The sequence below is a fragment of the Centroberyx gerrardi genome, chromosome 13 (genome assembly GCF_048128805.1).
Source record: "Centroberyx gerrardi isolate f3 chromosome 13, fCenGer3.hap1.cur.20231027, whole genome shotgun sequence".
In the NCBI taxonomy this organism is placed as follows: domain Eukaryota; kingdom Metazoa; phylum Chordata; class Actinopteri; order Beryciformes; family Berycidae; genus Centroberyx; species Centroberyx gerrardi.
The window spans coordinates 21,811,655-21,825,412 of record NC_136009.1 but is presented as its reverse complement, the minus strand read 5'-3'; the positions used below and the strand labels follow the sequence as shown (position 1 = coordinate 21,825,412).

At 40.8% G+C, this 13,758-nt stretch overlaps 2 protein-coding genes across 2 annotated transcripts; both read left to right on the top strand.

Annotated features, from left to right (window-relative positions):
- The first annotated feature begins 3,003 nt into the window (after positions 1–3,003).
- On the top strand, positions 3,004–7,829 carry pnhd (pinhead). The gene is made up of 7 exons (XM_078287970.1): positions 3,004–3,058; positions 3,699–3,794; positions 4,090–4,229; positions 4,727–5,003; positions 5,844–6,025; positions 6,930–6,988; positions 7,679–7,829. The coding sequence occupies exons 1-7, from the start codon at positions 3,004–3,006 to the stop codon at positions 7,827–7,829; spliced, it is 960 nt and encodes a 319-aa protein (XP_078144096.1).
- Positions 7,830–9,866: 2,037 nt separating this feature from the next.
- admp (anti-dorsalizing morphogenic protein) lies at positions 9,867–12,063 on the top strand. The gene is made up of 5 exons (XM_071910728.2): positions 9,867–10,161; positions 10,265–10,401; positions 10,569–10,691; positions 10,803–10,992; positions 11,639–12,063. Exons 1-5 carry the CDS (start codon positions 9,867–9,869, stop codon positions 12,061–12,063), a joined length of 1,170 nt encoding a protein of 389 aa, XP_071766829.2.
- Positions 12,064–13,758: the final 1,695 nt, after the last annotated feature.

Sequence of the window (13,758 nt, the reverse complement as noted above, 5' to 3'; positions counted from 1 at the left end):
ATTACAGAGGCTTGCTTAACCCCTAGACATGAGCCTATCGCCCGCCTCAGGTATTTGAAACAGACACTGATGGGATTACGTCTACTGTATCAGACAGTAGACATTGGTCTGGGGTCAACAGCAGGGGCTGGGGCAAGGTTACTGCTGCTGTTACAGAGTTTCAGCTGCATGGGGACAGTTGAATCCTTTAATGAAGACTGAATGCTGTTTATTTTTTTGATATTACTTTGAATTGGCATCAGTGTTAATGAGCCTCAATTTGTCAATTATTTTATTATTAAACACTCCTGAGCTTATTATTATCAATTTACATACATCTTAAATAGTTGCTCAAATCACTAAACACTCTTTCAGTCTCTCACTTTCAAAAGAGTCAGACGTATTGTGTTGCTGAAAGCTGCATTGACAACTAATAACAATACAAATTATCCTGATTTTCTTCATTCATTTCTATCAGTATACAAAGTAAAACAACAAATCATCACTGTCAGGTGAAAATCCTGTTTCTCCAAAATGCCAACTTTTCAGGAACTAAGAAAAACAGCCTTGTTTTAATAAAAACATGAAAATCACCAAAATTGGAGTTACATGTTTTACACAGGGCAACAGTGAAATGCTATTTTACCCTCACTATCTCAACCACATACTGCAGGGAATTAACAAAGGGGGCCTGTCAGTGACTGGGTGTCCCACTGGCCACGCTACAGACTGACTCGCTGACCCAGACACTGACCATGAGACACTGAACACGGGGACAGACGGTTTCAAGGCCTGATCTGTCCAAGTGTACAAACTGTCTGCTAGTCTGGTACATCTGGTATATCAAGCATAAGCTGTACTATCATGCCGCAGGTGATTCACTGTAATCCAATCATCGCCTCAGTCACCGCTGCAACACGTGCACAGTGCTGCATTAATGCTGTGATATTAATGGAGGAAGGTTTACTCGAATGGGATGAGAGGTTACACAGATTCCATCAAACAGGTAAGTTCACAAATGTGAAATGATTATCAAAGATAGGGCTTTTTCATAATGATTCAAGAAATAGATTTTGTGCTATAATATCAATTATATAGGCTATGAAAAGCTAGAAATGTAGATACCTGAAGGTCCAATCTGTGATCCAGACATAGGAGACATTATCACTCTTCAATCAATTGTCTGAGCCTTTGATAAGAGGCCTAACAGTTGAGAACAGCTGAATAGAAGCGTTTAAGCTGTAAAACGTAAGGCATAAGTAAAACAGGCCTATATTCTGAGTTAAGAGGGTTAAGAAAGTTCTGAGAACTGTATTTTAGTAGTTTTACAAGCAAAACCGTCCTGTGTGTGTGACCATACACCAAATTCATATGGCCCAAAAAATGGGTTGTGGTTTTAGGTTCTATCCTTCAACATTAATTTACTGATGTTGACATTGATGTTGATGGGGGATGCTCCATTTCAAAATGTCTATAAGGAAAGTTCAGAGTGTTATCATGGAAAGGATACAGATTATAATCCTTAGATACAGTATTTCTAGATTCTGAGGCATTTCAAATAGCGGGTGAAATGTAATGCCTATCAGCTTATATTTGGAATTGTGCGTCTTATTACCAATCTTGTAAAACATGTTTGGTCGTCATCTAAGTCAGTGGTTCTCCCCAAAACTAATGGGTTGTCTAGTTACAATTAGTTAATGTGGGTGCATATGCACAGAATGGCAAAGAGTGATACCATTTCACACAAAATCACCAAGATTTTAAATATGATAATGTATTTGTATATTTGATTTTTTTTTTTAATGTATTTTGTGACACCCTTTTGGGCCCCTGAACCCAGTTTGAGAAACACTGAATCTAGGCAATTATAATTCTTTGACACCAAACTGTTTATGACGGGATCCATCTTGATAATTAAATCAAGGAATTGTTAACATTGTACTGGGATTATGATAGAACTTCAATGAGCCTGGCTGTAACTCAATGAAAGGGAACAACAATTGAAACCGCTGTAAGGTGTCAGCTTAATCAAGGTGTCTGAGTGCCGACGGCTATCTGGACGATGATCCGTTGATCCAGGTGAAAATGAGAGGATCACATCAGCACATCAAAGCGAAGCTAACGTCTTATGAAGATATGACTAGGGGATCAGTGAAATGTTAATGTTATTACATAGCCAGACCTTCCTTCCTATGAATCAAACATTTTGAAATTGGAGGACAGAGAAAGGAACAAAACAGAATATTTAGGTTGTAGAAAAGCAGCTGCCCTTTTTAGGTGTAGCTGTTTCACTGACAAAACATGAGGTTTATTTTTAGCCTTTCTGTCGATGGATGGTATTTTGTTTACAGTCTCCGGAAAGAGATATATAGAGAGAAATGTATCTGGTCTGGCAACCATTTTAATGTAAGTTATTCTAATTCTTAATCCTTTTTCTCCCCCTGAAGAGAGGAAAGAAACTTTTTGAGATTTGAAGTGCAGCTCTGAGAGGCCTGGCCATTTGGCGTCATGTTGAATAAACACAAAGGTGCTGCTGTCTCCTGAAGGGGAGGTTCAGGCCCCCATGCTGATCCTGTTTATGTGTTTAGGCCCGGTTTTGTTTTAAGTTGGAGGTGCTAAACACCTTCCCCCTGAGATAAAAGATGATTAATGCCTTTGAATGAGCACTGCTTAATGGCTCAAGGCTACTTAAGCACTTCATTAGGGTGACCCTGGGCCCGGTCGACACACTCGAGCCGCTGGGTCCCCTCACGTCCCGGCAGAAACAGACAGAGGTGAAAACTCAATGCGTTGGAGGTTGGAGGTTGCCTTTGAAGTGGCCCCTGCCTGTAAGAACACCATCCCACAAGGCATTCAGCATGGAAATTTGATTAGTTCTCACTTTTTAGACTCCACACCACTTTGAGACCTTGCTCTCTGGTGACATTTGGGGCTGAAGCTTGATCCCGTATAAATATCAGAGGCATCGGCGAGCAGAGGGACACTCAGGATCTGGCAGCTCAGCAGCAAATCAGGACTATAGCCATGGATGTACTCCGGCCATGCCTGCTCCTCCTTCTGTGTGCCCTCCATCTAACCTGTAAGTACTGTTTGCTTGGCTCTACTCTATTCTATTCTGCTCTGACATGTAGGTATGCCAGCAGCTGATATCTAACTGGACTGACTTCAGTCAGCTCAAATATTGTTCATAATCCCTTTTGTTATGACTAAACATTTGTGTTAGAGGAGGGTGTGATGTGTTCACGTTGAGTCCTGCAGCTGCATAGCAGAGCTGGGTCAGTTTACTTTCGGTTCTACTAAATTAAGTTGTTTTTTTTTTCCTTTCAAATCCAAAATGAATGAACTTTGTTTCATGAAAATATCATACATGCTATTAAGATTATTTTGAATAACTTTTTTCCTGTAAATATTCTTACATCCTTATAATTGAGAATGAATGCTTATCATTAACCAATGAATTGAAAGCCAACTGACCTAAAGCTGCTATATCCTATGTTTAAGGAGTTGTAAGTTAAATAATGTATCTGTTACTGCTTTTATGAGAACAATCTAAGGTTTACTCATCTTTGCAAAAAAATGATTGACATCATTCTAAAAAAAAAACACTCATTCTGTATCAGACATGGTAAAAAAGACTAATATTATACTATTTTGAACAGCATCACTGTCAGTTTGAAGTCACTGAAGGTATTGATGTGTGTTTGTGTTCTGTTTTCTAGTGGCTGGAGTGCTGAGCAAACAAGCAGATCACAGAAACCTGTTCGCACAGAGAGCATGCTGCAAAAGACAGAGCCACTTTGTTTACATTGGCCAAGGTAAAAGCATCATAGTCGTTATATTGCATTGAACCAAAGTGCTGCTTTTGGTAAATGAATGTTTTCCCCTCACATTTTTAGGATAACCATTCTTCCATCATTGAATGTATAAGGTGTTTTTTACCATCTCATATATGTTTCTAATCATGTGCTACACGCCACAGTATGACTTTTCTACTCCATTTTATGCTTAATTGTGGGAATTAAAGAGCAAGGGAAATGAATGAAGAATAGTGACATCTATAATCAGTGTCTATATTGTTGTTTCAACTCTACCTTGCCATGCTCTCCTCAGACATCTCTGGGAGTCCTGTCAGTGTGGATGTGGGTATGTGCAGGTCGCACTGTGGGGGGGCAGCCCGGCCATCACATGCAGCAGGGCAGCAGGATTACTCCAAACACTCCTCCATGTTGGAATTTCTCAGGAGCAAAAAAGTAAGTGATGCGGCTGAGGCAGTTTCTACGGAGCCCCTAAAGTCCCGAAAGGTGACATTTTTTTAATCTTGTGCGCAGAAGTTAATGATCTTGTGCACAGAAGGTGATATTTTTTTTATCTATAAAAAAAAATAATCCAAAAAATAAAATAAAATAAAAAATAAATCACCTTTCGGGACTTTAGGGGCTCCGTAGCCACCAGGGCGCGCTGTCACGTTATTATTGTCTGTGGAGGCCTCATATGCGCCTCCTGAGGCAAATAAAGTTATTAGTAGAGTATCATATAAGGAAGGTAGTATTTTATATTAAGAAAAAAAAAACCTTGTTCATTTTTTGTAAGGCCCATATTGTGTCAACTCTGCATAAACCCTGCCATAAAAACACGGATTATCTTCAGTCTTAAACCACTGGTGCATCCAACACATTTACACTAATTAAGCGCACAGAAACATGTTTTGACATGTCTTAACTCAATTCAATTTCCCCCCTTACTAAAGATGAGGATGCGCGGACCTGCAGCCTCAGAAAGCGCGGAGACACTGAGCCAGCTTCCCTCCTGCGGGATGAACCAGGTGTGCGAGCCGACCGGGATGCGCGTGGACCGGGTGCTGCTGTTCGAGGGCCCGCGGGAGGTGGAGGTCATCCAGGAGTGCCACTGCGAGACCAAGCTGACCCAGTGCATCCGCGTCCCCGCGCTGAGGACCTACTTCTTCGAGACGCCGTACGAGACCGTCATCGATGTGGGAGGATGCTCCAAGTCTAAAGGCTCCCCAGGTGTGTAGCAGACCCGCCTGCCCCAAAAACACGCGACAGGAAGAGAGTTCCTACAGTTAATCAGAGTAGATCATGGGCTGCTCATGATACACTGGGAAATCAGAAATACTTACAAATCAAATGAGAAATGCATGATCTACCACCCAAGAAGGGAAATTTGGAACTGTTTTGGCATCATCACTGCAAAAAAATATCCATCTTGACAAGTCTAACATTATGCCCTAAAATCTTATTATTCTTAAACAAGTGGAAAAATATATCAAAGGGGTTAGTCATGTTTCCTTGTTTTCAGTGCAGTTTGGGGGATTTTCTTGAATCCAGTGACCAAATTTTGAGAAAATCTTGGGAATCAAGATAATGTCAGTTGATCACTTTTCTGATTCAAGAAAATTCTTAAAACAAGTTGCAGTTGCATTGGAAACAAGTGAAATTATCTGAATTGATGTTTTTTCACTGGTTTTTCCACAAAATAAGATTTTAAGACTCAATACTAGACCAATTGATTTGTTAAGATTGGTATTTTTTTGTGCATATCCTGCCATAAAACCAGCCTGATTAAAGGGTTATAATATTAAATTCTGGTTCACAATATGTCCTTATGAAGAACTATTTTGTGGGCTGATAAAAAGATCCAAACAGGGTATAAACCAAGCCAGCTGTCATTCACTACTGGCCCGCAGTCCAAGCAGTTCCTCAGTATTGATAGATGGTTTACTACTGAACTATTCAGTATTAATAGAGACTACATGACATGTTACATAACTGAGATGCTGTTCCTGCTTATGTGTGTGTGCTCAATTCAGAATGGCCCTAACATTTTAATTCATCACTCGTTCACAGAGGGATTCTCCTGTGTCCCCACTAAGTTTGACTCGGACTTGGTGGAAACCCCGAACAAAGTGGACTTGATCCAGACAGTGGTGGCCTGCGAGCTGAAGGAAAGCTGCTACAGAGTCCCATATGTGGAGTATTACTATGAAATAATCAACCATGCTGACGGGATCAAAGAGGAGAGACTCAAAGTAGGTGTAAACGCAATATAAATCTGTTGCACAAACATGGATTCTTCTTTTTTCTGTCACTGGAAAAAAAACAAACCATATTCATCCACGACCAAGTGTGTGAATCCAACTTTATATTTGAATCCAGCCTTTAAAAACAGACTTTCTGTCTTCTTTTGATTAGTACAGTATAATTAGGGTCAGTAGACTAATTCATTTGTGATGTTGCTTTCACACTCTCTTTTGTTATGAAGTTAAGAGGAAGTGGGTGAGTCCAGATAGGCGTCAGACACAGTAATGAAGTATCTGTATTCATCAGACACATGTGGAGGTCTGGAAGACGGCACTTAATCAACACTAATCTACGGGCCAGTGGCTGGCACCGCTCACCCTGCTGTTAAGGACTTCAGGATATGCCACATGCTTACTCATGCAAACTTACACCAATACACATGACAGACTGGGAGATTTTGGAAGAATTACATTTTTTTTTTTTCAGGAAAAAAGCTCTTTACATGCAGCAAATGTGGTGAGAATAATGCCTCTGTATCCACAACAGCTAAGACTATTCAACACACTTACAAAAAAGTGCATTTACAACATTCTCAGTTTCATAGGGATAAAGTCATATATCAGATTTCAGATTTTATGTAGCTATAAATGTCTAGACTGAGAGGGTTTAAGTTGAATTCCTGGGCCTATTTGAGTCTCGGTCGTCTGCCACCGCTCACACCAAAGGTGCGAGGAGAGAGCAAACACAAATGGCCTCTGCAGGTGTCGAATCAAAGCAGTTAGCATGCTAAATAGCAGACCCCCACTGCCACACACACACACACACACACACACACACCCTCCTCCAACTGGGTCAATATTTGTGGCAGCCGTGAGCTGATTGCCCTCTCTCTGTGCTGCTAATTTTCCACAGGAAATAGATGTGGGCAGATGTTTGGGAGGCTGCACTACAGGAAACCGATGCCTTCTCAGGTAAGCATGAACACAGCTGTTAGCCCAGCACCCCCTCCCCACACACACACACACACACACACACACACATGCACACACACCCACCCACCTCCCTACCACTCTCATAACAGCTGCCTGTGAACTCTAACACCTTCTGCACCCAGCATGTCGGCATTTCTGGTTTAATTCCTACACCAAATGTCCTTGTCATGCCTTAGGTTTTAGTTTATGATTGTACCTGAATTCCAACAGTTCAACCATTAATTTATCTGAAATATTTACACCCAAAACTAGTTAATGCATGTCTCATTGTGTTCTATTTGACTTACTTTTAGTAATTTTAATACCTGATGCATTGTGCAGTTATTATAAATATATATCAGCAGCTTGTTGATCAGAACCAGTTTCCCTTTAAACATCAAATAAAAGTATTTACACAGTCCTTGTTGACATTGTTGAAGAGGTAATAACTTAAATAGTTTCACAGGACAGACTGACAACATGGTACAAAGACAAAAGGACCTCACATACAACGTAGACATTCAAAGAGAACAAAGAAATTGCAAAAATACACAGTAGGGTAAAGATATTCTAATTGATCTCTTTGAAAGATGTGTTTTGGGGAAAATAGATCAAGGGATTGGCTGCTGTAGTGGTGCACACACTCATGACGTGGATTTAATCTTGTTCTTTTTTAATTTTCTGCTTCAGGAGTCCCTCTGATCCAGAGATTTGCCACCTGTGGGCTGAAAGTCCGTCCAGCTCCTGTGTTCCTCAGGGTTACGAGAGCCACACGTTCCTCAACCAGCATGGCCAGATCCGCACCGTTCTCTCCATCACCTCCTGCCTCTGCCAAGCCTAAACATTGCGCCCCCCACTGGACAACACATACATTTTCAATTCCCTAGAGCTAAAGGGGGTTCAATTCTTTGATCCACAGTGGTGGCAGCCCATTGGGTAACCCCACCAAACATTATGGTGTCTGCTGTAACAATTTGCTCTCCTAAAGTATTCTTGTATTATATGTAATATATGTAAAAATTATAATTTTGTAAATAAAATTTATCCCATAACAAGCAGTGAGGACTTGTCATTGGGGCATTTTTGGGGGATTTTTTTTTAATTTGCCCAAACTGTAAATCAAAGATGAAAGACTAGATTTTTGAATGAACATTATTGAGAAAAAGAACTTGGGATTCTACTTCAGGGCAAATGATGCTTGTGGCACTGGTTACAAAAATCACAACGTCTGGGTTGAGTATAGAAAACCAATCCAATTTAAGAGAAATAAGAGTAATAATAGCTACTAATTAATGACCGGCCTGGCCAGATTTCTTTCTTTCTCACAATAACAAGACAAGAAAGTGAAGAATCTATGAAATTTGAAATCTATTTTGAATCAATATCAGGGTCTAAAATTTCAAAAGGTCAGGATAGAGCTGCTATTTGAAGAGGGACTAGAAAGGAGCACATGAATAGCCTACAGATTTTGCAAATGTCCCTTTGAAAAAACACACGTGTAAGTGCTAGTAGTTAATAGCTCCTTATTTTGATATCAGCGTGTGAAACAACAATTTGTGTTCTTCTGTGGTCCAAGAGAAGAGAATTTATGACTTGCGTACAAGGTGTCAGGTTGGGAAAAAACGTTTGATCTCTCAGATGTTAACCATACTGAGGGAAATTCAGTTCTTCAACTTTTATCAGTCTCAAAGTCTGTCATTTGGCCGTGCGTAATTGTGCGTAAAGATCAAAGGCACCAAATGGCACAGTACGCCGGTTCTCCATTTCCCAGTAAAGATCTGGTTTGGCTTTTAAAAATGAATGCAAATAAGGAGATTTTCAAAGCATTACTCAATTAAAAAGAGGATTCCCATGTTTTGAAGTCAGATTTGGTGTTGTAAAGGTCTGCGTAAAAAGAGAAAACTGTATTCGACAGATCAATTAGTATGCATGGATCTAGTGAGAGTAAAGCCACCTAAACTCAGCTTTTATGTTGAATAGAGTTTACCCCGCTTTCTCGGCCTGATATAAATCTTTATGATAGGAAATTCACAGTTTACTCATAGTAAATAGTATCAAACGGCTGTAAGCTATACGAGGATAGAGTCTTTTAAGGGGAAATAAAATGATTGCTTTTCTGAATACATAATTTATTTTAGTTTGTTTTGGTGGAAGTGCAACTTTCCCCAACTTTATTTTGCACTAGACTAGGAGGTCAGTCCAGTTCAGTGTGGAGGTTTTCCTCCTTTTTCAGAAATAAAACTATCGAGTCAATGATTATCCAGCTGTAACTGGATAAGCAGTTATGTAAATCGTCAGACGTGTAGCCAGCGGCACCCCTCTATTTATTGAAGCAATTGGTTTCCCCGTAAGACACTGTCCCCATTATTCTAAATTAATGGATTCATTGAGATGCAGTTAACCTCCCACGGCGAGTGCACTTCCTAAAAAGATCAGCTCACAGTTTATTCTGCCCACTGTCTTCACATTTACTTTAGACATAAATTACAGATAAGACAAAAAGCATATTCCATAATGATATGCCTATTCGTTGACAAATAGCGAGTTGTTTCAGAAGGTGAATTTAGTTTATTTGAGCCTTTATTGCCAGACGTGGGGAGAATGGGCTTGAATTAAATCTACAATCGGGTTCACACCTTGTTAACAACGCCATTAGCCTCCCTTTACATTCGCTGATTGGTGATTTACATTTGCGACCAAATAGCATCTTTATTGCTGTTTACCAAGGCTTTGGGGACACTGTAAACTGAACGGCAGCATTTGATATAAAAAGTGGAGCTTCCAGGAGTCTGCAGTCACTCCAACTCCAAGTTGCCGGCTGTGAGGTTTGGGGACACCGATGCACCAGGAAACTACTATTGCGCGCACTATTTCTGAGATGTTACTGTTTGTGATTACCTTTGCCACTTTAGTGTGCACCGCCGCTGCACGGCCTTCTCTCAACTATTTGGAGAACCACTTCACCGCAGAGAACGAGTCAGAAGAAGTCCGGTCAGCGGCCATCAAGAGACTTCTGGAGGTTTTTGGGATGGAGGACCCCCCTCTCACCCGAGGCCACAAGCAGCCGCCTCAGTACATGCTTGACCTGTACAACACGGTTGCTGACGTGGACGGCGTGACCAAGGACCCCTATCTGCTGGAGGGGAACACCGTCCGCAGCTTCTTTGACAAACGTAAGATCCGCTCGTGCATAAATTCGCTTGCAGTTGGCTGCTCTGCACGATGAAATTAGACAGAGGTTTGTGCTGGTTTCTAATGATGTAACTTCCTTTTCAGTGCGCAGTGAACAGGTTGAGTTCAGGTTCAATTTGTCCACGGTGGCCAGAACCGAGAAGATCCTCACTGCAGAGCTGCATCTCTTCAAGCTGCGACCTCAGACATCAGTGACATTCAACAGACATCATTTCTGCCAGGTATGTGAACTGTAGAATAAAATTAATATGCTCTAATCTCAAAGATCATAATTTATGTCAGGTATTTGAAGGATCAAATGAAAGACAATGATTCTACTCTAGCACAACTTTCACTTCAAATGTTGGCATGTTACTAATGTTGAACACATCAATTCTCTTTAATCCAGGTCAGTGTTTATCAGTTGCTTGATACCAGCAAAACCAACAGTACACAGGAGAAGAAGTTGCTGTCTTCTCGACTGCTCCCTATCCACTCTACTGGATGGGAGGTGTTCACCATTACACAAGCAGTAAGTATCCGCTGCTCTTTAAGGTCTGCATTAACTGCTGCAAGTAAATACTGAAGGTTTACTGAATGAATTCTGTGTCTTAACTGACCAACGTGAACTTTTTTCACAAAGGTTCGCTCCTGGATGGCAGATGAAGGCAGCAACGTGGGGCTCCAGGTGGTGGTTCGGACCCTGGGAGGAAGCCAGATGGACATGAAACTGGTCCGCTTTGCTTCAGGACGCAACCACCACCAGAGCAAGCAGCCCATGTTGGTCCTCTTCACTGACGATGGCCGCCGCTCTGCTACTCTTGAGAGCAAAGGTAAGACATGAACTGTTACTGTGTTGCCACTGTAACCATTGGATCTGTTCACTGGTAGATCAAAGTCATGAGGGGCCCAAGTGCAGGGATGTTTAGGGTCCTTCTGCCTATAAGCAGGGCCGTAGCTAGGAATTATGGGTCCTGTGCACAGGAGGTGACTCTGGACCCCCCTCCACTTTCCTCTTGTCCCCACAGCACCATTATTCCATCTCTGGCAAACATCTGTGTCTACGCATCCACAACTCAAACACACCTCCACACACTCATTTACTGATCAATTATCTGACAATTTTGTTTTAGTCTGCACAGGAGAAACCAAGTCCAATTTTTGCTCCATTTTGTCTCAGGTGACACAAAAGTTGCTGTATCATATTTTTGAGGAAGTTTTATTTGGTTTCAGTTTTGCAGATTTCAACCAAACCCTTTTTCAGAACCAGAGCAGTTTGAAGAAAAAAATATAAAATATAAATAACTGACTGTATAGAGTAATGTTAATAACTGTATGAACTGTACATTAGGGGAGATTACTCTTAGAGGGGCCCTCCAGCACTATGGGCCCTGATATAGTTGTGTCTGGGCCCCAAGCTCTATTCAAATATACTATATATTATGTGTCCTAACCAAAACCTCTCCTCTCCTCCACCAGACCTAAATGACACCCCAGCCTCTCCCAGCCTGCCCCAGCTCCCCATGGCAAGTGCTGCCTCCCGCAGCGCCCGCTCCCTGGACTACAGCGAGGAGGACGGCGTGTCGCTGCCCTGCCAGCGCCTGCCGCTCTACGTGGACTTTGAGGAGATCGGCTGGTCGGGCTGGATCGTGTCTCCGCGCGGTTACAACGCCTACCACTGCAAGGGCTCCTGCCCCTTCCCCCTGGGCCAGAACATGAGGCCGACCAACCACGCCACCGTCCAGTCCATCATCAACGCCCTGAAGCTGACCAAAGGCATCGAGACGCCGTGCTGCGTGCCCGACAAGCTCTTCTCCATCAACCTGCTCTACTTCGATGACGATGAGAACGTGGTGCTGAAGCAGTATGACGACATGGTGGCAGGAAGCTGTGGCTGCCACTGAGGACAGCTCCCCACTAGCCACTGGTGTCCGGCTGCACAGATGTGTGTTGAAAACTACAACGTAAACAAGTCATCAGTCTGGTTTTGGCACATAGACAGCCAGCTGCCCTTTTACACTCAATTGCAACAAATGAGTAATGTGCTGAGTCAAACACGTGGCATTGTAATATATGTAAATAATCATAAATTATAATATATGGCAGTGAAGGAAGTGATATCCTGTGAAAGATGTAAATGTGTATATTTTATGTTTTCTGTTGTAAACTATTATAAAATCAGAATAAATGTTGGAAAGAAATACAGTGAATTTATTCCCAAACTTTTTTTGATACAAAAGGTATCACTTTATTATCATTTTTGATATGTAAACTGAATTGTCATTGACTATGACAAAATATTTGAACATTAAATCATCAAAATTGTACAACAAGCAAAATAAATATAAACTTTCGAATCATTTCACATGCAACTTACTTAGCTCACTCGCAACTTCTCTTTAAGGAATTATCTATACTCAGCATCTTTCAAGTTAACTTCCTCCACACAGCACAGTTTGTCTTCAAAGCAATTTATCATCAGCTTCGTCCTATGGTCAATAGCTTCTTCAGAAGAAGTGAGGAAAATCATAGTGACAATACAAGATGTAAGAGACAACTTTTGTTGCCTCTTACTCGAACATCCATGTCTCAGTTTAGTCTTCATTTTAGAGGAGCCAAAGTTTTCAACCCCCCCCCCCCCCCCCCCATTTCTTTGATCTCACACCCAATCTGTTTAAAAAAGCTGTCAAACAATATTTATTTCACAATCATTATGCTTACTGAGGTGATCATACTGCTGTCTCTTTTTTGGTATAATTAATTACTTCATTTTAATTAATCTTTTCTTTTTTTCTTTTCTCTTTTTTCTGTTTTCTCTCTTTATTCCTTAATTCTTCTTTTCCTTACCTATTGATTTGTTTATATTGTTTTGTTCTTTTTAACTCTTCTTTGGGTTTCATTACACTATATTGTAATTATGTATGATTGTTATTAAGGGAGACGCTCCACAAGCCCTTTGGGGTTTCTTTGGTCTTCCTTGCACATGCTCTTTATGATGTTGGTATACATTATGGATATTTTGTTTTGGACTCTTTTGTGCTAAATAAAGTAAAAAAAAATAATAAAAAAAAAATCAAGTCAGTGAGTATAGTAAAAAAAATATCACAACAGGTCCTTTACATGAGATGTTTTCAACAACATATACAATATGTTGTTGAATTTTCCTGAATAAGTCAGATTTTTTCTAACCCTAAACCTAAGGAAATATACCTCTTGATTTTTGAGCCGTACCTGAAGTTGATTGGATCTAATGTGTGTCAAATGCTTTCTAACTTTTACTGACACACCACTGATGAAGGCAGCTTTGCTGAATCATGTAATGTAACCAAGAAAAGCTTTTTAGTTTTGCACATAATTGATGAGAGCCATAGCTCTGTTTTCTTTAAAACAGACTCTACTCTTCATTCCAATATGTGAATTTCTGACAGCAGTTTCAAAAAGTTACTTGTCCTTATATCATGCGTGTCAATATATGATGTGTTGCTATGTAGACTCTCTGCGTCTGCACCAACACCACCGAGACAAATTCCTGAACATTTACTGTATTTGGCAAATAAACTTGATTCTGACTATGATTTTGATTCTGGTAGAACATAAAT